This window comes from Rhinolophus hipposideros, assembly GCF_964194185.1.
Source record: "Rhinolophus hipposideros genome assembly, chromosome: X".
Taxonomy (NCBI): domain Eukaryota; kingdom Metazoa; phylum Chordata; class Mammalia; order Chiroptera; family Rhinolophidae; genus Rhinolophus; species Rhinolophus hipposideros.
This window is the reverse complement of record NC_138046.1, coordinates 112,054,880-112,077,747: the sequence shown is the minus strand read 5'-3', so window position 1 is coordinate 112,077,747 and position 22,868 is coordinate 112,054,880. Positions and strand designations below refer to the sequence as shown.

Sequence of the window (22,868 nt, the reverse complement as noted above, 5' to 3'; positions counted from 1 at the left end):
GAGGATGCTCTCCAACCAACTGAGCCATCCGGAAGCTCAATGGCAGCTCAGCTCAAGGTGCCATGTTCAATCTTAGTTGCAGGGGGCGGAGCCCACCATCCCTTGCGGGACTCGAGGAGTTGAACCACCGGCAACCTTGTGGTTGAGAGCCCACTGGCCCATGTGGGAATTGAACCAGCAGCCTTGGGAGTTAGGAGCATGGAGCTCCCACCGCCTGAGCCAGCAGGCCGGCCCCCTACTTTTATTTCTTGGTTATAGGGAAGGCTAAGAGGACACAGGGGTGATGAGATTTGCATGGAGCTGGACAGGGCTTTTCATCTTGTTAACAACTACATTCTGATTGAGATTTTATTGGAAAAAATGTGTGGACCTCAAAGCTACAGTAGTTCTACCATGAATCCAAGAGAATGGAACCAACAAAGTCCCTAATTTAGAAGGAAATTGAAAACTACAACTTGAATAATGGAACATATCCCCATTCTGGTACTGAATATGGAAACTTAAAGAAGTAGCACATTGGTAGTGCTGATAGTACCGTGTCATGGTTTAGACTTTGGCTTGCGAGAGGTTCTCATAATCATAGGTGATGCTTAACCCAGTCATCACTTTGAGTTTCAGAAGGTTCAGATTCCATTCACTCAACAAATATTTAGGGAGTGCTTACCATGTGCCAAGTACTGTGCTAGCTCTGGCGATATCACGGTGAAAGAATAATAAAAATAAATAACATAAAATTCTCTTTTGTTATGGAGTTTGTATTCTAATTGGGGAAATACAGACAGTAATTTATACAGAGAGTAAAATGTAGAATATTATTGATGGTGATATTATGGTGAGATGTAAAGCAAGAAAAGGGGGTGAGGTAATACATCTCTCCTTTAAAAAATCACCAGGGAGGGCCTTAGTGAGAGGTGATGTTTGAGTAAATATCCGAAGCAAGCTGTGCAGACAGCAGTGGAAATTTCCAGAATGGGGAGAGAGGGGTGAGAAGCAAGGGAAATTACTCACTTTTTTTCATGTATCTCTGTACCGTGTCAATTTGCTATACCTGAGTATAGATATATGTTTGTTTTCTTAGGTCTGAGCAATGGGATAAGGAGCTAATTTTGGCTTCATCTCTATTATTTGTCTATACTAAAAGACCCAATTAATGTGATTTTACAGCAATAAAATGGATAACAAAACCCAGACACAAAGAGGCATTCAACTTTTCCTGGAAAGCTGTAGCTATGGTTAGGATATAGCTTTATGACTATAAAGATCAAATAGTTGAACCTGCCTGAATTATTGTCCACTGAATGTGATCAGTTTTTTGGCCACTGTGTCCTAAACAAAAACACTGTATGTTTTTATGGTCAGCATTTTGCTGAGACTCACCTAGGTGAGTCAGTATTCACTGATATGAGAGGTATGAGAAACTCCTATAAAAACAAAAAGTTAACCCACGTAGAAAACTAAAAGCAGGTCTTAGTGGTTTTTCGAAGGTGCAGATTTGAAAAAGAGAAATTTTTACTAACAATGAGGTTATTAGAACATATAGATATTAATATTTTGTCAGACTTTTAGTCTTTGGTGTTTTATAACTATAATGTGTATTTTTGCTTGATAGAAATGAGACTTGCTGGTGTTGACAAATGTAAGGGCAAAATACTACTATGTAAACTGTTAACTATAAACTGTTTTTGGATAATTTTAGAAGAATTTTCTGTAATACACATAGTTATTTCTAACAAAGTGAATTTTAATTAACCAAGTTGATTACCTTTGACTAATCAAAATGTAAAACATTACATTTATGTCCAAAGCCCCTTTAACCACCCATCGCCCCAAATCCCAGTTATCTCCAGCAGGTAACCACTATGATCACTTTAATATGTATTTTATGAACCTTTTCTGTGCATTTACATACATATACTCACATTGATAGGATAGTTATTTTAAAATATAAATGGTATTTATATATCTATATTTGTGCCTTGCTTTATTCCAACAATATGTCTTGGAGATTTTTCCATGCTAGACTATTAAGACCTACCTCTTTCTTTTCATTTGTTGCGTGGTAGTCCATAATATGGTTATGCCATAATGCAGTCATTCCTCTCCTCATGGACATTTAGTGTGTTTCACACTTTTCTCAATTACAGCAACACAGCAATGAACATATTTAGCCATGACTGCACAGCGTGCAGGAGCCGGTGATTGGGCACTGGTTCTCGAAGGGTGGCCCCTGGACCAGCAGCATCAGCATCACGGGAGCGCTTGTTAGAGATGCAAATTCTTAGCCCCCTCTCCAGACCTACTGACTCAGAAACTCTGGGGTGGGGCCCAGCAGTCTGTATCTCAATAAGCCCTCCAGATGATTCTGATGCATGATAAGATTTGAGAACCAGTGGCAGGAATAGATGAGTATGTGTGTACATATATGCGTAGGTGCATATGTGTACATAGTCAGTTAGTTCTGCTCTAATGCGACATATGTATTCCTAAACATCACTGCACTATGCAGAATTGTGCAATAAAAGCTGCAAGGCTTATGGGGAAAATGGGGTTAGGCACACAGCATTTGCAACCTTTATTGGCGACACATGAAAACAAAAGCTAGGAGCCTAATAAAAACAGTAGCACAATTTTACACATGTTAAATGGGTAAATACATAAATGTTACAATAAATATGGCACTTTTTCTAGAAAAGACCTGAATTTTTCTTGTGGAAGTGGGCACTGGAGGGCTTGCAGCTTACGAGTTATAGCGTAGTGGTGGAAGGAGGGTTATCTGAAATTGGGAGGAAAATTTTAACACCAGCTCTGAGTGGGCGTGGCTTTTAACACGCAGTGAATGGAGGTATCCAGTCCGCGTTGGGGTGTGTGCATTCTGTGTATTCCTATGTGGCTCAGTTCATTTGGGTGCAGTTTTCTGCTTTCATCCAGCATTTCTTGTGGAGGAAATGGTACATAAGCAGACGTGAAATTGGAGTTATGCCCTGGTTTTTCTCCTAGTATATCAGTCATGTTGGAACAAATTTGCTTTTTCAATACAAGTGTTATAGCAAGAGTGTATATACTTATACATACATTTTCACATATTACACATAAAAGGACCCCATACGCGACCGAGTGTTATTTTTTCACTTAATACTTTTTCACTTAAAAATATCTCTTAGAGCTTTTTCTATATCAGCACATAGTTACTCATTTAGACAAGTGGTATTTAAAGCATTAAGAGATGACTAAATTGCTTTCCAAAATGCTTGCAACAATTTACACTACCACCAACATACTACTTTCTACACCCTGGCCAAGATGACCTATTATCAAATTTATTAATTTTTGCCAATCCATTGGTTAAATGTCTCTTACCTTGCCTTCCTCCCTCTCGTATTCATATATATATATATGTATGTGTGTACACACACACACACACACACACACTCGCACGCATATTTACAGTGTGAGGAATGCCTCCCATAAAAACATGGATAGAAAAAGGAACTGCTTTAAAAGTGTGAAACAGGTGCTGAAGAAGTTCTGAAATGGGGAAAAAAGGAAATAAAATGGATATGCAAGAAAACATAAAAGCCTATTAAAAAGAGAGAGAAAAAGAAAAAGAATTTCCTTTCCATTTGTTTAATATTTTTACTTCTACCTTTGCTAAATACAACTTATCCGCTTTATGAGATAAGATACTGAGTAGGTCCTGTTGGGATTTGATCTATCACTCTTGCCAGTTGATATCTCAAAAAATGCGGCTTAAACTTTTAATCCATTCACTTCAGCACAACAGTCCTAAGGGAGGGCATCAGAGTCTTCTGTCGATCAGTGTTGGGTTCCATGGCCCTGACAAGCTGAAAAGATACAGCTGATCAGGGAACTATGATGGCTGTGGCCTGCGAGTCTGGGGCCTCCAACAGCCATCGAGGTAGAAATGGAGGCTCATGCAGGTGTCAGATGTTTTCCTGTAAAGAGGTTGGCAGTGGACACAAATGCTTCCAGCTGGGCACATTATGGAAAGCCATAATGATTTAATAATGAAATCACATTGGTTTATAATCATTGTTCTTATTAGGAAATATCATTGCTTTTTGATGATGTATTGTGAGAGACAGAATTTTCATATAAACACTGTGGTTTACATATAGTATATGTGATATATATTTGCATATATACAGAGGGTGCCAAAAATGTATACACATTTTAAGAAAGGAAAAAACTATTAAAACTGTAATGCTCAATATATACTGATGACAAAAGATGAATACAAGTCACGTGTGACTTCTGCAGTGACAAGAGGTGCTCAACGTGGTGACCATCAGCGTCCAGACACTTCTCATTACAGCAAACTTGTCGGGTAGACTTCTGTGGCGAGCGTGTAACCTGTTCCAACATCCCAGCAGAAGCAGGACTTGTTGCTGTGCGAGGCCTCCCGGATCTTCCCGTGTGCACATCACACACAGCACCACGCATCTCAGATTTACCACGAATGCGTGCAGTTGTTAGGCGTGTTGGAGGTTCTGCTGTACACTCATGTCTGCATTGTCGTTGTACTTCCACACCGCTCTCGAATTTCAAATACCACCTCAAAATGGTCTTGTGCTCCTCAAACAACAACGGTGCTTCTACCTTTTCTCTAACTGTCCTGCCTGTCGCATGGTGACGCTAGTGTTCATTTGATTAACGCCATCTTTTGAGCGAACGTCATACTACACATTGCTACTGTAATTCAATTCAACTTCAAAAAGTAACATATAGATAACAGGGGAAAGGAAAAACTATTAAAATTACACTGATGGTAACCACTTGTAATTGCAGAAGTCAAACATGACTTGTATTCGTCTTTTGTTATTGGTATATATTGAGTATTACAATTTTAATACACTTTTCCTTAAAATGTATACATTTTTTGGATATATATATGTGTGTGTGTGTGTATATATATATGGCCAAGAATGACTTACCAAAAGTAATCACGAAAAAAGAGGATGAAATACTGATGTAAAGATGCCAAAGATACTTAAGGAAATGTAGAATTTATGAAGGTTAATGTGACGTCGCCCTTCAAAGTCAGATGCATTTTTCTTTATGTAAAAGCAGCGGGGAGAGAGAGAACTAACTACAAGCTGGATGCATCTCTGCTTTGCAATTAGGTTTCTGCACCTTGAAATCTTGAACGATGATATTATTAACATATAAAGAATATATACACGAGTTACATAGAATTAACATTTCATTTTAAATTAAGAATTTGCTTTCCTTCTCTCACTTTTCGTCATAGTGTCCTGCCATGGAGGGAGGTAGAAAGAATGCTGAGAGGGAAAGAGGGAAGAGCAAGCATTTTAACTGATAAAAAGAGCTTTCAGTCTCAAGGAGCCTTGTGGCTCTGGAGGAGGCAAGGACATTGCAAGAAGGCGTCTTTCTCTCTCCCTTTGTTACTGTTGTTTGCATTCCCAATTGTGGTAACTTGTAAGTGCAGTTCTTTGGATCAACCCAGGGTGCTAAATTTAGTGGTAAGTTGAAATGGCAAAACAAAGCAAAGCATTTCTTGCACTCATGTACACCCAGGGTCAGCTACATAATTTGCAGGGCCCAATGCAAAATAAAATATGGAGGCCCCCTGTTCTGACAACAGGAAAAAATACTATTAAAGGTGCTAAAATATAAAACTTTATCCTGCCTTCCATAGCCTCTCTTTCTCTAGACTTGGCATGGTATTTTTTTTAATTTGCTATTTAATGATGTAAGAAAAATTGAAAATTTAAATCATTAACATAATTTTATTGTTCACCTTTATATTGTGCGATGCCAGTTTTAAATGCAAACTTAAGAGCTTTTAATTTGTATATGGAATCACCAAAATTATACAGTTTGTATTTTGTAGCTTATATATGCATATGTATTTTCTCAGTGGAAACGCTGCACAAAACTAATTCAACTGTTTTTATTCCACTTCTTAATATGCACACATTCTACCAACACTGTGTACCTTTGGCTTACTGATGAATAAGGAAGAACTGAATGGAGAAGAAACTATGGGTTGCCCTATCTTTCCCTTTGCTTCTATGTTATCATTTTCAGTGTATGTGGTTGGCTGATACAGGGAAGTAATAGGAGTAAGAAAGAGTATGACAGGGTTCCTTGGTTATTCATGTTTCTTACAATGCCATTGCTGCTTTTTGGTGATCAAAGCAAATTCTAGTTCCAACGGAAAGAGCCCGGTTGGGGCTGTGAGAGCCCCCACCTACTCACTTCCAGATGTAACATGCTTACCTTGTATTCGTTTTGAGTCTTGCTGAAATCCCATACATTGTGGGTCTACTGGTTTTCTGTGTTCCTAGGAACCGAGGGCACACATATCGTGCATGGCCCCTTTGCTCACATGCATGCGTCCTTGTCTCCTTGGATTCCACTTACAAAATCACATTCAAAGATAAAATTATTAAGAGTTGCAAGACAGTAACAGCAGAACATTAAATCAAGTGCAGGATCCTTCTGCATGAGGGGCCCTGTGTGCCTGTACTGGTTGTGTGTACATGAAACCTGTCCTTTCTATATTAGGGGAAACTGTTGGACAGCCAGAAGTCTCCTATACATGCTATGTACAAAGGAATCCCATTCATAGCATGCTGGACGCTGCCACTAGTGTATCCATGCAAAATGGTTTCCTTGAAACTGATGTAATGTACTTATTTCAAATTCAGTTGAATATCATCTTAGAAATATTCATCTTAGAGAGTTAGTTGGATCTCTTAGAGGGCACCTACCTCCACAAGAGGTACTTTTCAGATAGGCCTTTGAAATTTCAAGGCTAAAGCGGATGGAAACAGTTATTCATCATCAAATCAGTCTCTATATCCCTTACAATTTTATCTGTCTTTCTCCCAGGATTTCCAGCAGGAGAGCTCCAGAAGCCTTTCTTTTGGGGAACAGAATATCCTCGGTGAGTAAATACGTAAAGAAAACAGTTATTGACATGTAAGGAAGAACTTGCTGCTTTGGTAGATCACAGAAGGCAGAAAAACAAAGCCAATGGTTCAGCAAAATGAGGGCATGGAACCTGGCATGGGCTGACCCCACTCTCACCATTTTAGATAGTTGTTTTCTGATTCTTATTACCAGGGTTTATGACTGGGCAGGAAAGCCAACGAATACACAGGTAGCTTTTGTTTTTATGCATTTATTCACTTATGCATTGATTTATACTACAAATAGTTAGACCTTGAAGGATTGCTGTGATTTGAGTTGATAGTGATGGGATTAAAACCATTCCAGAGAGAAGAAACAATGTGAGAAAAGGAAAGAAACATACTGAATAGCAAAGAGTCTAGTTTGGCTTGTTTAAGTGGTATATGAAGGGAAGCAGTGGAAAAGAGGTCTAGAAAAGAAGGTTGATATTTGATATTGGAGAGCTCTGAATGCCAGGCAAGAAGCCTGGACATTAATAGGCAATAGAACATATTAAAGTTTTTGAGCAAGTAAAGGTAATCAAATTTTCTTTAGAAATATAATAGTAGCTATACAATAATTCAGAAATTGACAATGTCTGGGATTAGGGATATCAGTTTAAAGGCTATTAATATCAACAGATTATAGACTTATGTAATTCAGAATTTCCATATACAGTGGGAATTCATGTAATATTCATTGTCAATAATGTCACCACTTTTATTATGTGCCTTTACTTGCTCTGGGGCTTTAATGCACACAAAATTTAGTCTTGATTTTAGAAGTTTAGTTGCTTGTGTTTTGGTTTGGATAAATGACAATTTAAATATGACTATGTAGGTTAAAAAGATATGGGGTCACATAGAAATAAGAAAAGTATGGTAGAAATCATTCGATTTAGGCTTCCCCAGCAGCAGATCCTGTGACAAGGATTCAAGTGCAAGTAGTTCTTTTGAGAGATGACATTAGGAAACACCAGCAGGGGAGTGGAGAAGTGAGACAGGGAAGGAAGGAAGCCAACAAAGTGTGTTGTAGGAGTTTTCTATAGCTGCCATAATGAATTATCACAAGTTTAGTGGCTTAAAACAATGTAAATGTATTAGCCTATAGTTCTATAGGTCAGAAGTCCAACCTGGGTCTCACCGGGCCAAACATAAGGTGTTGGCAGGGCTGTGTTACTTTCTGGAAGCTCTAAAAAAGAACCTATTTCATTGCCTTTTGTAGCTCATATTGTTTGGCTCAAGGTCCTTTTTTTCTATCTTCCTAACTCGCAAAGTTGCATTTCTCTGACCATAGTCACATCTTCTGGCTGTCCTTTTATGCTTTCTCCTCCATTTTTAAGGACCCTTGTGATTACATTGGGTGCACTCGAATATCCAGGATAATCTCCCTATTTTAAGCTCAGCTGATTAACAATGTTAATTCCCCTTTGCCATGTAATAACACATTCACAGGTTCTAGGGATTAGCACATGGACATCTTTTGGGGGCCATTATTCTGTCTAGCACACATCTGTTACAAAGCCACTTATCACTGTGGGCAACTGGGGCTAAGTCCTGCTGTGGAGTTGTAGAATATGCTTCAGTGTGATGCCACCTCAGGGGCAAGGGAGCTGGGGTATTTATCCTTCAATTAACCTTCCATCATTGATTGAGGGCTTCCACCAGGTGTATTAACTTCCTGGCATTGCCCAGCCTAGGCCAAGAAGGCTCTGGTGGCCTGAGAAAGTCCTTAAGACATATAGACAGTCTCTGACTTACAGTGGTTCAACTTATGATTTTTCAACTTTACAGTGGTCTGAAAGTGATACCCATTCAGTAGAAAAGATACTTCATTTAATGGGATAATTGCTCAAAAGTCAATCTCTAATTTCAGAAACCACTGAAAGAGTGCTCAAGAGAGAGATTTTTGAATAGGGGAAACTTAACCTTAGTTAAATAGTTACCCATGTGGGCTGTTGTCTTTCTTATCTATGTGTAGGACCTTGTTTTTATTTACCAAGTAATATAAAAGTAATAATAGTCTTCCTCTTTTTAATACTTGACAGTGTACCAATGGAATGATTCCTTTAGCAGATGACCTATGTGAATCATGTAATTCCATGGTTCTTTGTTCATAGTAATATGAGTAATTTAATAGCAGTCAGGAATTAGAGTTGCTCCAATTTTAATAAGCTTCTGACCCTTTCCTTGGATTTGTTATTTTTTCATTAGGACAAACCTTTTATTAACATAGTGTAGGGAGATGTTTGGCAGAAAGGTATAATGTAAACTGATCCTTTGTAAATTTAAGAAAACTAGAAAGAGAGGATGGAATAAATCATTTATGCGTAAAGAAAAAAAAGAAAACATACTTCAAATTTTTATCTTTTTCCGGGCTAGCAATAGGTGGTACAATATACTCTCGTGATACTGGACTGCAGCAGTGAGCTGGAGCTCCCAGTCAGTCATGGGATCACCAGGGTAAACAACTGATAGTCTACAGTGGATTCATTGTGTTAGATAACTTTGCCCACTGTTGGCTAATGTAAGTGTTCTGAGCATGTTTAAGGTAGGCCAGGCTAAACTGTGATATTCAGTAGCTTAGATGTATTAAATGCCTTGTCAACTTAGGGTATTTTCAACTTAAAATGGGCTTATTGGGATACAGCCCCATCGTGAGTGGAGGAGCACCTGTAATTTCAGGTGCTGGCAGTTGGGAGCTGTTGGATTGGTGTGCTTGAAAATGGTGAGTGCTGAGGGGACAGTAGCAGGTATCAATGAAGCCTGCTGTAGGAAAGCACCGTTGTCAGCATAAATGAAAATGAAGATGGTTTGTATTGACCAAATCCATTCATATCATCCCAGGCCTCAGCTGCATAGTTTTCATTACTGTTCAGATATTTGGAATCAATTTTCCCTATTATTAAGATTAGAAATTTATATATATTTACATAAAATTAGAGGTTTAGGTTAAGTATTCATTCTCTAAACTCCCTTCAAACTAAAAGTGTCCTAGAATTCTCTGATTCTGCTTATCATTAGCAGTTTAATTGAGTTTCTATTATTGTGGTTGTATACCTGGGGTCTTGGAAATAGTCTGGTTAGGTTTTAAAGTTATTGATTCAATGAATTTGTATATTGGGTCTGTGAGATGATTTTCTGACTCAATAGTCAAAACCATAGAAACTTAGGAAATAATATTAGTGTCTATTAGTTCAGCCTTATGCTGAGCCATATTTAAGACTTGAGTAGGAGAGAGATTTGCATTATTTCACTAAAGAGGTCTATGTCCTGTATTAAGATACTTGCTCTATGAATAATTATTAAGCATCTTTTGAGTATTTGGCATTGGAAATATGGAGATGCTGGAGACATGGGAATCACAGTCCAGTGAGATGCATTCCCATATATCCATCTGTTCTGGTTGGATTGCCTCCAGAACCAGCTAGTGGATATCCTTTCTGCTTACAATGGTCAGCTTAGCGCTCTTCCGAGTTTTTGGTCTAATTATGGGGATATCAGTAAGCTGAATTGTTTCCAGAGGAGAGAATCGGGATTGTAAATGGCCTAACACAACATATCCCTAAGTAGTGATATCCTTAAAGTAGTGATAGATATCCTTAAAGATATCCATATCCTTAGAGTAGTGATAGAGGTAAATCATCCTCCCTTTCCCTTTGTTTGGAGAATCATAATACTTAGCAGCATAAAAATTCCCAAGAAGTTCTGTAAGAAAGAAACCTATTTAAATGTGTTTTACCTAGAAGTTCCTAAACTCCCTTTTCCCCTATGGTTTTGGAAATGCTGGCCTAGTATTTATGACTGAAGAAAAAGTTGCAAGAACTTGAGAAGAGAACACTTGAGGAAGAACCTTGTAACTTCACATTTTTTGAATGAAAGTTAAGGTGGCAGAATGATTTTATATTTGGGGCGTCAAAGGGTGTTCTGCTAGAGACTACGCTACGCCAATGGATAAAAAGAGATTTCAGAACAATGTTAGGGAGAGCTGCTTTATGTAGAAACACCTGAAGAGAGAATGCGCCACCTGAGAAGGAGGTGAGCTCCCGGTTATTGGAAATGCCCAAGGAGAAGTCTCAGGATCATTTGAACAGGTTTTTGTAGAGGGGGCGTGTGCTTCTGTTGTGAAATCGATCTAGATGACCTTAAAGTGATTTCCAACACTTGAGATTTGCATGAGTTTTCATTTCAGGCTTAGTGTAGCCCTTTCTCGATGAATTCATGAGATTATGGTTGCTCGAGACAGTACTATGGTAGAATCCCTGTTAACAGCAAACCCTGTGCATATGTTAAACCCATTGGGTAGTAAGAACAAAAAAACTGGGCAGATGGAAAAATTGTTGTCTTCCCCATTTTATTTTTGGAAGGCTAGATTTTCTCTGCAAAGGTCTTCTTGCTTTTGGCTAGCCAGTCATAGTTTAAAAGGCCTATGAGTTTGTTTATTTTTGTGACATGCTAATTTAAATAATGCCCATTGATAAAAATGGAAGATGTGAATTTAGTATTACAAAACATTATCATTGTAAGGATTAGTCATATAAAATAACTTTTTTTCTTTGTCTCTTGTCCAAAGGACTGCAATTATGTAACTGAGAATTGGAAGTTATGCTGTCAATCATTTTATGAAATTCTCTATTACCTTTGCAAGCAGGAAGCTCATTGGAGCAGTCCTTCTTAAGGGACATTTATTGCAAAGCAGTTGCTATAAATTCCCGTTGTTCATCCCTTAAGTCCATCCAGTCATCAGCATTGACCAAGGCTTGTAGACTACCCAGTATGATTTTCAGGGCTGAGAGGTTTGGAAAAACGAAATGTTACAGGCTTCAGTGATAGCTACTCTGAAAAAATTAGCACTATGTAAAATTACAAGTTTGTCCCACACTGCTATGATAGCTCTATGATTGAAATGCATAATTTTACTTCCTTAGTGAAGGTTTGCAATGATGGAAAAACAGTAGGAAGCATTTTTTCAAATGCAAATTACCTTGCAGGAAAGAAATAACAAAGGAAAGAATTGCCACCAAGGGGAAAAATTAAATCTTACAGCACTTCCTTGGGTATAGTTGAGACAAACAATTAGCATGTTAAGGATCATTATGTCCTGTAATAACATGTTGCTTCAAAAATTCTCATTCCTTCCACTTATGAGTCCTATCTGTTTGCTGGGTTACTTTGATGTTGCATGTGAGGAAGCAACTGTAAAATATTTTTAGCATAATTGCAAGTCTCAGGAAGTATCCTCATGACAAAGATTTTACATTGTCTATAATCCTCTTGTACACATTAAGTGACAAATAGGTTATATATAGATCTGTCACTTGCACGAAATGGTAAAGTTAATCAATTAGTTAAATCATTGTTACTTTCTTTTCTTTTTTTAATTAAAGTTTATTGGGGAGGCAATTGTTAGTAAAGTTACATAGGTTTCAGGTGTAAATTCTGTAGTATATCATCTATAAATCCCATTGTGTGTTCACCACCCAGAGTCAGTTCTCCTTCTGTCAACACATATTTGATCCCTTTACCCTCGTCAACCACCTCCCTCCCCCATTACCCTCTGGTAACCACTAAACTATTGTCTGTGTCTATGAGTTTTGTTTCTCATTTGTGTGTCTTGTTCTGTTGTTTTTGGTTCATGTACCACATATCAGTGAAATCATATGGTTCTCTGCTTTTTTTGCATTGTTACTTTCTTACTGTGTACTAGGTACAGAGAATTTAGCAGCAGCCGAAGAGATAAGGATTTGACCTTCATGGAGCTTGTAGTTGAGAGAGAAGATCCCAGACATACACGTATGGAAGCCCGCGTATTGATTTCTTCATATATCATGAATATTCTTTGTTTCGGTTATTTATTGCTATTTAACAAAGCATCACCAAACAGTCACTATTTACATGATTCTGCAATTTGGGCTGGACCCAGCCGAGATGGCTTGTCTCTGCTCCCTGTAGTATTGGCTGGGCAGTTTGACCTGGGCAGAGGATCTAACATGACTTCACTCACAGGTCTGTTGTACCTGTTGCGCTGGCTCAAATGGCTGGGCCTCTCTCTTCCTTTAGAAGTCTCCCAACTTTTGGTGTCTCTTGCTTGCTTCATTTTGCCTCTCTCTCTCCAGTTGATTAGTCCAATTTCTTTACATTGCAACTGACTTCCAAGGGGGGATGGGAAGGAAGCTACAAGGAAGGCCTCTCAAGGTCTAGGCGCAAAAGTAGCATCCATCCCCTCCCATTGCTTTCTGTTGGTCACAGCAAGTTCCCAGGCCCATCCGGGTTCCAGGGAAAGGAAATAGGTTGCTTCTTGATGGGAGGAGGGGCACATGCATGCAGGGCATGTGGAATTGTCTGTTGTCACCCTTGTAGGTAATTGACCACATACTTCTCAGAGGTGAAGAGACATGATCAAATGCCTTTTTCAAATGTGGTTAAGACTTCCCAGTCTTTGCCATTCATTTGTGAGCTTGTATGTCATGGAAGCAGAGGAATGTGACTACGTATGAAAGCAGGGTGATCCCTTTTAATCTCTGCTCTATTCCCTTTTTATGACTACATTTGGAAAATATTTTTTTTTCAAATTCAAGTTTATTAGGGTGACAATGGTTAATAAAGTTACATAGATTTCAGTTGTACAATTCTGTAATACATTATCTATATCTCTCATTGTGTGTTCACCACCCAGTCAGTCCTCTTTCCATCACCATATATTAGACCCCGTTTGCCCTCTTCTAGAGCCCCCACCTTACCCTCTGGGAACTCCTAAACGATGGCCTGTGTCTGTGAGTTTTTGTTCCTTCATTTGTTTGTCTCGTTCTTTTGTTGTTTTCACTTTTATATACCACATATCAGTGAAATCAGATGGTTCTCTACTTTTTCTGACTTATTTCACTTAGCATTATAATCTCAAGATCCATTCATGTTGTCAGGAATGGTACTATTTCATCTTTTCTTACTGCTGAATAGTATTCCATTGTGTATATATACACAACTTCTTTATCCATTCATCTATCGAAGGACATTTTGGTTGTTTCCATTTCTTGGCCACTGTAAACAAAGCTGCAATGAACATTGGAGCAGACGTGTCTTTATGTATAAATGTTTTCAGACTTTTTGGTAGATACCCAGGAGAGGGATTGCTGGGTCATATGGTAATTCTATTCGTAATTTTTTGAGGAACTTCCACACTGCCTTCCATAGTGGCTGCACCAGTCTGCATTCCCACCAACAGTGTATGAGGGTTCCTTTTTCTCCACAGCCTCTCCAACACTTGTTACTATTTGTCTTGTTGATGACAGCCATTCTAACTGGAGTGAGGTGATATCTCATTGTGGTTTTTATTTGCATTTCTCTGATGATTAGTGATATTGAGCATTTTTTCATATGTCTATTTGCCATTTGTATGTCCTCTTTGGAGAAATGTCTCTACAGGTCCTCTGCCCATTTTTCAATTGGGTGGTTTTTTCGTTGTTGAGTTTCATGAGTTACTTGTATATTTTGGATATTAGCCCCTAATCGGAGGCACTGTTTGCAAAAATCTTCTCCCATTCAGTTGGTTGCCTCTTTATTTTGTCGATGGTTTCTTTTGCTGTGCAGAAGCTTTTAAGTTTGATATAGTCCCATTCGTTTATTTTAGCTTTTACTTCCCTTGCCTTTGGAGTCAAACTCATAAAATGCTCTTTGAACCCAAGGTCCATAAGTTTAGTACCTAAGTTTTCTTCCATGCAGTTAATTGTTTCAGGTCTTATACTTAGATCTTTGATCCATTTTGAATTAATTTTAGTACATGGTGACAGATAGCAGTCCAGTTTCATTCTTTTGCATGTGGCTTTCCAATCTCCCAGCACCATTTATTATTGAAGAGGATGTCTTTTCTCCATTGTATGTTTTTTGCTTCTTTGTCAAAAATTATCTCTCCATGTTTATGTGGTTTTATTTCTGGGTTATCGATTCTATTCCATTGGTCTATGTGTCTGTTTTTCTGCCAATACCATGCCATTTTTATTATTGTTGCCCTGTAGTATAAGCTAAAGTCAGGGTGTGTGATACCTCCAGTATTGTTCTTTTTTCTTAGGATTGCTTTGGCTATTCGGAGTCTTTTGTGCTTCCCTACAAATTTGATGATTTCTTTGTTCTATTTGTTTAAAAAATGCCATTGGGATTCTGATGGGGATTGCATTAAATCTGTGTATTGCTTTGGGTAATATGGCCATTTTAACTATGTTGATTCTTTCCATCCATGAGCACGGAATGTCTTTTCATTTCTTTGTGTCTTTTTCAGTTTCTTTTCAAAATGTCTTATAATTTTCAGCGTACAGGTGTTTCACGTCCTTGGTTAAGTTTATTCCTAGGAGTTTTATTCTTTTTGTTGAAATTGCAAAAGGAATTGTTTTTTGTATTTCTTTTTCTGAGATTTCATTGTTAGTATATAGGAATTGCAACGGACTTTTGTACGTTGATTTTGTAGCTGGCAACTTAACTGTATTCGTTGATTGTTTCTAATAGCTTTTTGGTGGAGTCTTTAGGGTTTTCTATGTATAACATCATGTCATCTGCAAAGAGTGATAATTTAAATTCTTCATTCCAATTTGGATGCCTTTTATTTCTTTTTCTTGCCTGATTGCTCTAGCGAGGACTTCCAACACTATGTTGAAAAGCAGAGGTGATTGGGGACAGTCCTGTCGAGTTCCTGAACATAGAACAAAGGGCTTCAGTTTTTCACCATTAATTATGATATTAGCTGAAGGTTTGTCATACATGGCCTTTATTATGTTAAGGTATTTAACTTCTATACTTATTTTATTAAGTGTTTTAATCATAAAAGGATGTTGTATCTTGTCAAATGCTTTTTCTGCATCAGTTGATATAATCATATGATTTTCATTCTTTATTTTGTTTACGTGATGTATCACATTGATGGATTTGCATATGTTGAAACATCCTTGTGCCACTGGGATGAACCCCACTTGGTTGTGATGAATAACCTTTTTAATGAATTGTTACATTTGGTTTGCTAGAATTTTGTTTAGGATTTTTGCATCTGTATTACTTAGAGATATTGGTCTGTAGTTTTCCTTTTTGGGTTATTCTGACCAGCTTTTGGTATCTGGGTAATGTTGGCCTCGTAAAATGAGTTAGTGAGTACTGTCTCTTCTTCAATTTTTTGGAAGAGTTTGAGTAGGACAGGTATTAGATCCTCTTTGAAGGTTTGGTAGAATTCACTAGTGAAGCCATCTGGTCCCGGACTTTTGCTTTTGGGAAGGCTTTGGATGACTGATTCAATTTCGTTACTGGTGATTGGTCTCTTTGGATTTTCCAGTTCTTCATGGTTCAGCCTTGGAAGGCTATATGTTTCTAAGAACTTCTCCATTTCTTCTAGGTTATTGAAGATGGTGGCACCTAGTCCTTCATAGTATTCTTGGATGATCCTTTGTATTTCTGTGGTATCCGTGATAACTTCCCCTTTTTCATTTCTGATTTTGTTTATTAGTGTCTTCTCTCTTATTATTTTAGTGAGTCTAGCCAAGGGTTTGTCAATTGTGTTAATCTTTTCAGAGAACCAGCTTTTTGTCACATTAATTTTCTCTGTTGTCTTCTTGTTCTCTATTTCATTTAGTTCTGCTCTGATTTTTGTTATTTCCTTTCTTCTGTGATTTTGGGTTTCATTTGTTCTTCTTTTTCTAGTTTAAGGTGCAATGTGAGGTTATTTACTTGGGATTTTTCTTGTTTCTTGAGATAGGCTTGTAATGATATAAATTTCCCTCTTAAAACTGCTTTCTCTGCATCCCAAAAATTTTGGTAGGATGTCTTTTCATTGTCATTTATTTCTATGTAACTTTTGATCACTCCTATAATTTCTTCTTTTACCCGGTCATTCTTTAAACGTATGTTGTTTAATCTTAATGTATTTGTGTTTTTTCCTGCTTTCTTTTTGCAGTTGATATCCAATTTCAAAGCCTTGTGATCAGAGAATATGCTTGACATGTTTTCAATCTTCTTAAATTTGCTGAGGCTAGTTTTATGTGCCAATATATGGTTTATCCTTGAGAATATTCCATATGCACTAGAAAAAAATGTGTAGTCTGATATTCTAGGATGAAGTGCTCTATAAATATCAATTATGTCCATTTCATCTAATGTGTCATTTAGGTCTGCTATTTCCTTATTTATTTTCTGTTTGGATGATCTATCCATAGCTGTCAATGATGTATTTAGGTCCCCTAGTATAATTGTGTTTTGGTCAATTTCTCCCTTTAGTTCTGTTAGTAGTTGCTTGGTATATTTCGGTGCTCCCTGGTTGGGGGCATGAATATTGATGACTGTTATGTCTTCTTGTTGTATAGTCCCCTTCATCATTATGAAATGTCCATCTTTGTCTCTCGTTACCTTTTTTATCCTGAAGTCTGTTTCATCTGATATTAGTATTGCTACACCTGATTTTCTCTGGATACCATTTGCTTGGAGTGTCAATTTCCACCCTTTCACTTTGAGTCTATGCTTGTCCTTGTAGCTGAGATGTGTCTGTTGGAGACAGCATATGGTTGGGTTTAGTTTTTTGATCCAATCTGCTAGTCTGTGCCTTTTCATTGGTGAGTTCAGTCCATTTACATTTAGGGTGATTATTGATATGTGAGGATTTCTTACTATTCTGTCTTTGGTTTTCTGGTAAGACTGTGTCTCCATTGTTTCTTTGACTTTTTGTTGTTGTCTATGGTTTCTATGTGGTAGTATTCTATGATGTTTCCTTCTTTTTCATCTTTTATTACAGTTTATATTTCAGTTCTGGATTGTTTTTGAGTGGTTACTCTTAAGTTTATGTAAAAGAAAGTTTGATATTTAAAGTATTCCATTTTCTTCAGCACGCTTACTTTCTCTATTCCCATATTCCAGTTCAGGCCTTTGCTCTCCCCCCTTTTTATGTTTCGGTTGCCACAAATTGTCCCTGTTGATGGTGGTCGAATAGCCGCCTTTAGTATTTCTTGTAGTGCAGGTCGTGTATTAGGAAATTCCCTCAGCTGTTGTATGTCTGGACAGGTCTTTATTCCTCCTTCATATCTAAAGGATATCTTTGCTGGGTTTATTATTCTTGGCTCATAATTTCTCTCTTTCAATAGTTTGAATATTTGGTTCCACTCCCTCCTGGCTTCTCGAGTTTCTGCTGAAAAATCTGATGATAATCTAATGGGCTTTCCTTTGTAGGTTACCGTCTTCTTTTCCCTGGCTGCTCTGAGGATTCTTTCTTTGTCGTTGATTTTTGACAGCTTCAATACAATGTGTCTTGGAGAAGGCCTGTTAGGGTTGAGGTAATTAGGTGTTCTGTTTGCTTCTTGGATTCGAGGATCCAGTTCTTTCCACAAGTTTGGAAAGTTCTCGTCAACTACTTGTTTGAATATACTTTCTGTTCCCTTCTCTTTTTCTTCTCTTTTCAGTATGTTCGTTATTCTTATATTGCTCTTTCTGATGGAGTCAGAAAGTTCTTGTAGAGTTATTTCTTTTTTTTTTAAGTCTAAAGTCTCTTTGCACTTCCATCTGTGTCATTTCCAGGTTTCTGTCTTCAATGTCACTGAGTTTTTCCTCCATCTGGTCAACTCTACTACCTAAGCTGGCTATTTCATTATCTATTTATTCTATTGAGTTCTTGATCTCCTGAAATTCTATTTGGTTCTTTTTTAAAATTTCAACCTCCTTTGTAAAGTGTTCCTTTTTTTCTTTGATTGTGTTTCTGAGTCCATTAAACTGCCTGTCTGTGTTTTCTTGCATCTCATTGAGTCTTTTAAGAACTGAAGTCTTGAATTCTCTGTCATTTAAGTCACATATTTCCATATCTTTAAGTTCATTTTCTGGAGACTTTTCATTTTCTTTCCGAGCTGTCTTGTTACCTTGGTTATTCATGGCAATTAATGATTTATTATTTCTCTTCCTAGACATTTACAGGAGTGCGTTCTGCAACAGGTTGATAGAAACACGTCTTTCTTTTGGTTTCCGTTATGTGTTGGTAGAATGTTTTATTTACTCTCTGACTGCTGCCTTTTATTCTCTCTCACATTATAGTGTTTTATTTTCTCTGCAGTATTCTGGCTTCTCACACAATGAGGGGATTCCCTGGAAGGCGGGCTTCTCCTCTGTTAACAGTTCACCTGGGTCACAAAGCACTGCCTTTGTGGGAGAATGTGGAAAGCTTCTGAAGTTCCAAAGCTCTTCCTGCACCAGATTCAGAGCCCGTGCATTTCAGTGGCTCTGTTTACTCCTACAGGGATCTGCCCAGACTAGTGGGGACAGGGGTGGGGTGGGTTGTGAGAGGTGGCCCAGAGCAATGGCGGCGACCACCACCACAGCCAGTCCTGCTTACACAGCTCCCTCCCCTTTGCCAGAACTAGTTTGGGTTGTAGTCCGTGTGTGTAGATCACAGTTCTCAGAACTGCAAATATGCTGTTCTTTTGATCTGACACTGCTACTGTTCCACTTCTAGCACTGGGCAGGTGGGGGCGGGGCGAGCTCTGGGAGGGTAGGGAGGGGGCGGCTAGTCTCAGTGCCTAAGGCTTCCAGTGTCTTCTCGGCAGTGAGGGCATAAACCACTGTTTTCAGCCTTCTTCCCTCAGTCTTTGCTCTGAGATCTCTGCCATGAGTGTTGGGTTTAGCTGTGTTTTATGCTGTCCCCTCAGCCCAGTGGGCCATAAGCGGAGCCCTAGCAGTCCGAGTTCTTTCCTCTCCTGCAGCTGCGGTAGTTCCGGTATGCAGCGAGCTTGGAGTGCTGAGCTAGGTCTGCGTTCTGCGTCCTGCGCCCTTGCGGCAACGTCTCTGCATTTCTCCCTTCCCTCCTCACCTGCTCGTGCTATTTGCCCACTTTTAGATGATTTCAGTTGTGCATCTCTTAGTGTTGCCTGTCTGCTATGCAGGGAGTCCTTTGTGATGTTATAGTTGTTCAATTTGTTGTAAATTCCAGGAGAGATTTCAAGAGGCTCTCTTCACGCTGCCATTTTTATGACGTCATCTCTCCAATTGGAAAACAATTTAACTTCTAAGTCTTTAGTGATTTTTCAAGAGGTTCTCAGATAAAAAGTAAATGGTATTTTTACTGACAGGAGGTTCTGAAACCCTGCTGTTGCCTTGGCTGTTTATAAATATAAACTATAACTAGAGCAAATATAGAATCATCGAAACCTTAGGGCTGCAAGGGACTTTAAAAACTATCTTATGTCCATAATTTTAACAGGGTAGGAAAACTAAACCCTATGCATGGTTAAAACTAGAGGCCAAACATCCAGGGCACTAGGTGCCTGTGCCGCTTAACTAATAGACCAACATAGGATCTGGGCTACAGGATAAGCATTTATCATCAGAGCCCCAGTGGTGTGAGAAAGCAGCAGGTTCACATCTCTAAAAACTGCCATAACATTCTCAGACAAGTCTAGGGTATTTAAGGGAAAATCTGGGCATTCCTCCAGAGGTCACGTGACAGTTCCAGGGGTTCACATGGAACCTTCCCTCTGGCGACGTGGCTCTCCAACGTGCTCATCAACCCAGGAGCAGTGATGACAATCACCTGCAGAGAATGCTAGGCCATAAAGATTGTGGTCAGTAAGCATGGGGGTATTTAGTATAAGTTTCAGGGTAATTTTCTAAAACAGGGAACTGGGACAGGGGATATTTCCAGCTCAAACCGCAGGGGGATGATCTGCTACTAAGATTTAGGGCAGAGAAAGGTGAGGCTGAGGATGCGGTGAGGCCTCTACTACGGGGGTCCCAACTGGGCCCTGCTTCATGGTCATAATATCAGCGTTAGAATTTATATTTTCTTTGTCTATTTCAATGAGAAGGGTATGTTTAGATTTCTTTTTGCACAATTTTGTGGGTGCGGTTATTAGAAAACATTATTTTGGCTTTTCATTAAAAAAAAAATGAAGGATTGTGCTCTGAGATTCATGCTTGTAATTTTCTCCAAATTCTATATTTATGCTGTAGATCTCTGAGTTATGGTGCTATAGGAGTAATTGTTGGACACGAATTTACACATGGATTTGATAATAATGGTAAGTACTGGTTCATTGTATAAGCTGCCGCTTTTAGGATAATGTTGACTATATAGATTTTAATTGTTGCTATTACTTTTGCATAGTGGCATCATCATAAATTAAATATTATCCAAAGCAATATGATTGCTGATTGAAAACTTTTTGCCATGTCTTACAGTGATAGCTTGCAATAAATAAATGTTCCTATTGCTGATGGGGTAGAATGATGAAAAAATAACCTTGTAATTTCAATGAAGTTAGCTTTGTATCCAGATCAGGATTGCTGTAGCTGCCACAATAATTATAGGAGTTACTTTATAGCTTCTTCCCTTTGTCATTTCTTTATTCACCATAGTAAGATGCTCTCCCTGGAAGTGTGAGCTCTGTTCTGAAGATGATTATACATGTTGCCAAATTAGGACTCAGCGAGTTAGGACTCTGGAGCTTGGCTGACTGATTCCTTCATACTATTACAAGGATTATGCAATGCTTGATCTCTATTTTTCTTGATGCTGGCATATATTCAGAATTATTTTTTAAAGGGCTATGCTTTCCTAATAATGCATAGTAGAGGATATGCTATGTACCCTGGTCACATTTAAGCAATAACAAAGAGCAGAATACAACATAAACTAAAGAAATAATCAGCCTTTGAGAGTTATCATAGTTTTTAATCAACACTTGTTTAACTTTGGAACATTAGTGGAAAATCATGTGAAACCTCCAAAACTTATGAATTAGCAGCAAATTGTGATCATATCTACCTCCACACAATAGTTTACAGGCAGACTTAAGAACGCAGCTGGCCCAACGCAACTTTTCATAGAGGGACCTCTTTCTTCCATATCTGTGATGTCTCCAACATCCTTTCCTGGATGCCAACCCCAGGGCCCGAGCCCCTTTTGGTTCTTCTCCTTCTGGACAATTCTGCCTATACTCCCACCAGCCCTTCCTGAATCACTTAGGTTTGTTGTTCCCCTGCACTCCCCTCCTTGTTAAAATGTAGCTGCCTTATAGTCTTCTGAATCCCTAGAGCTACACTTTCTGTCTGTGTGTTTGGTTGATCTGAGAGAATAGTCTTAGCTAAGAAACAAAAGCTAGTAAGTGGTATCTTGGTTCGGGGCCTTTATTCCTGGGCAGTGTAAGTACAGTTCTCCCTCAGAATCTTCTGGTGGCCTTCAGGCTTGTCTCTCAAAGGACAGAATCTAATGATGGCAATTTCCCTCTGTAACCAATACTTAGAACAGTACGTTGCACGTATAAGGACATGGCCAGTAACTATTTAATGACTGGTTGGTTAATGGGTGGAGGATTCGCTCTATGCTCTCCGAGGGGTGGTCGTGGCATCCATCCTTATTGAAGAGCTTTGGGTTGTTCCAGTTAACACTTTTGCTTAGGGGACTTTCTTGTAAGCCCTGTGGAGTGTTCTCTGCATAATTAAATTTAAAGTATTAGTTACCTTGAATGAGTATAGAAGATATTCCAGATACACCCAAACTGTTTTTTGAAGGCGTAGAGAAAGTGAAGAGTGAGCCCATAGCCAAAAAGCACGCATAACTTTTTTTCCATTATGTTTTGGAGATTTCCATTCTTGTTCCAAGTTCTCTTTTTAGAGCAACCTTTCTTGTCAAAGCAGGACAGATGGGCCTTCCATCCACACTGATGGCTGTGGAATGATTCATAACAGAGGTTTTATGTGTCTCTAGGCTCCTGGCAACTTGGAGGAAACACGTTCCTATAGGGCTGAGTCAGGGGCTATGGTTGCAGGGTGTGAATGACTCATCGGGGCTGTTCTATGGATCATTTGGAATTTCACTGGTGGTGGCATTCTGACTCCCTCCATGGGCTTTCTGAATGAAACCATTTCATTTCACAATCCAGAGAACATTTGGGGTCAGATCAGGTAAAAACAAAGAATCCAAGATTGGTT

General features: G+C 38.6%; 1 protein-coding gene across 1 annotated transcript in view; it reads left to right on the top strand.

The window, feature by feature from the left end:
- Positions 1 to 22,868, top strand: part of PHEX (phosphate regulating endopeptidase X-linked) — a 191,850-nt gene that overhangs the window by 153,356 nt on the left and 15,626 nt on the right. The window contains exons 16-17 of the mRNA XM_081043200.1: positions 6,877 to 6,931; positions 20,889 to 20,956. Of these exons, the coding sequence (XP_080899326.1) occupies positions 6,877 to 6,931; positions 20,889 to 20,956 (123 nt within the window). The remainder of the gene's footprint in view (positions 1 to 6,876; positions 6,932 to 20,888; positions 20,957 to 22,868) is intronic.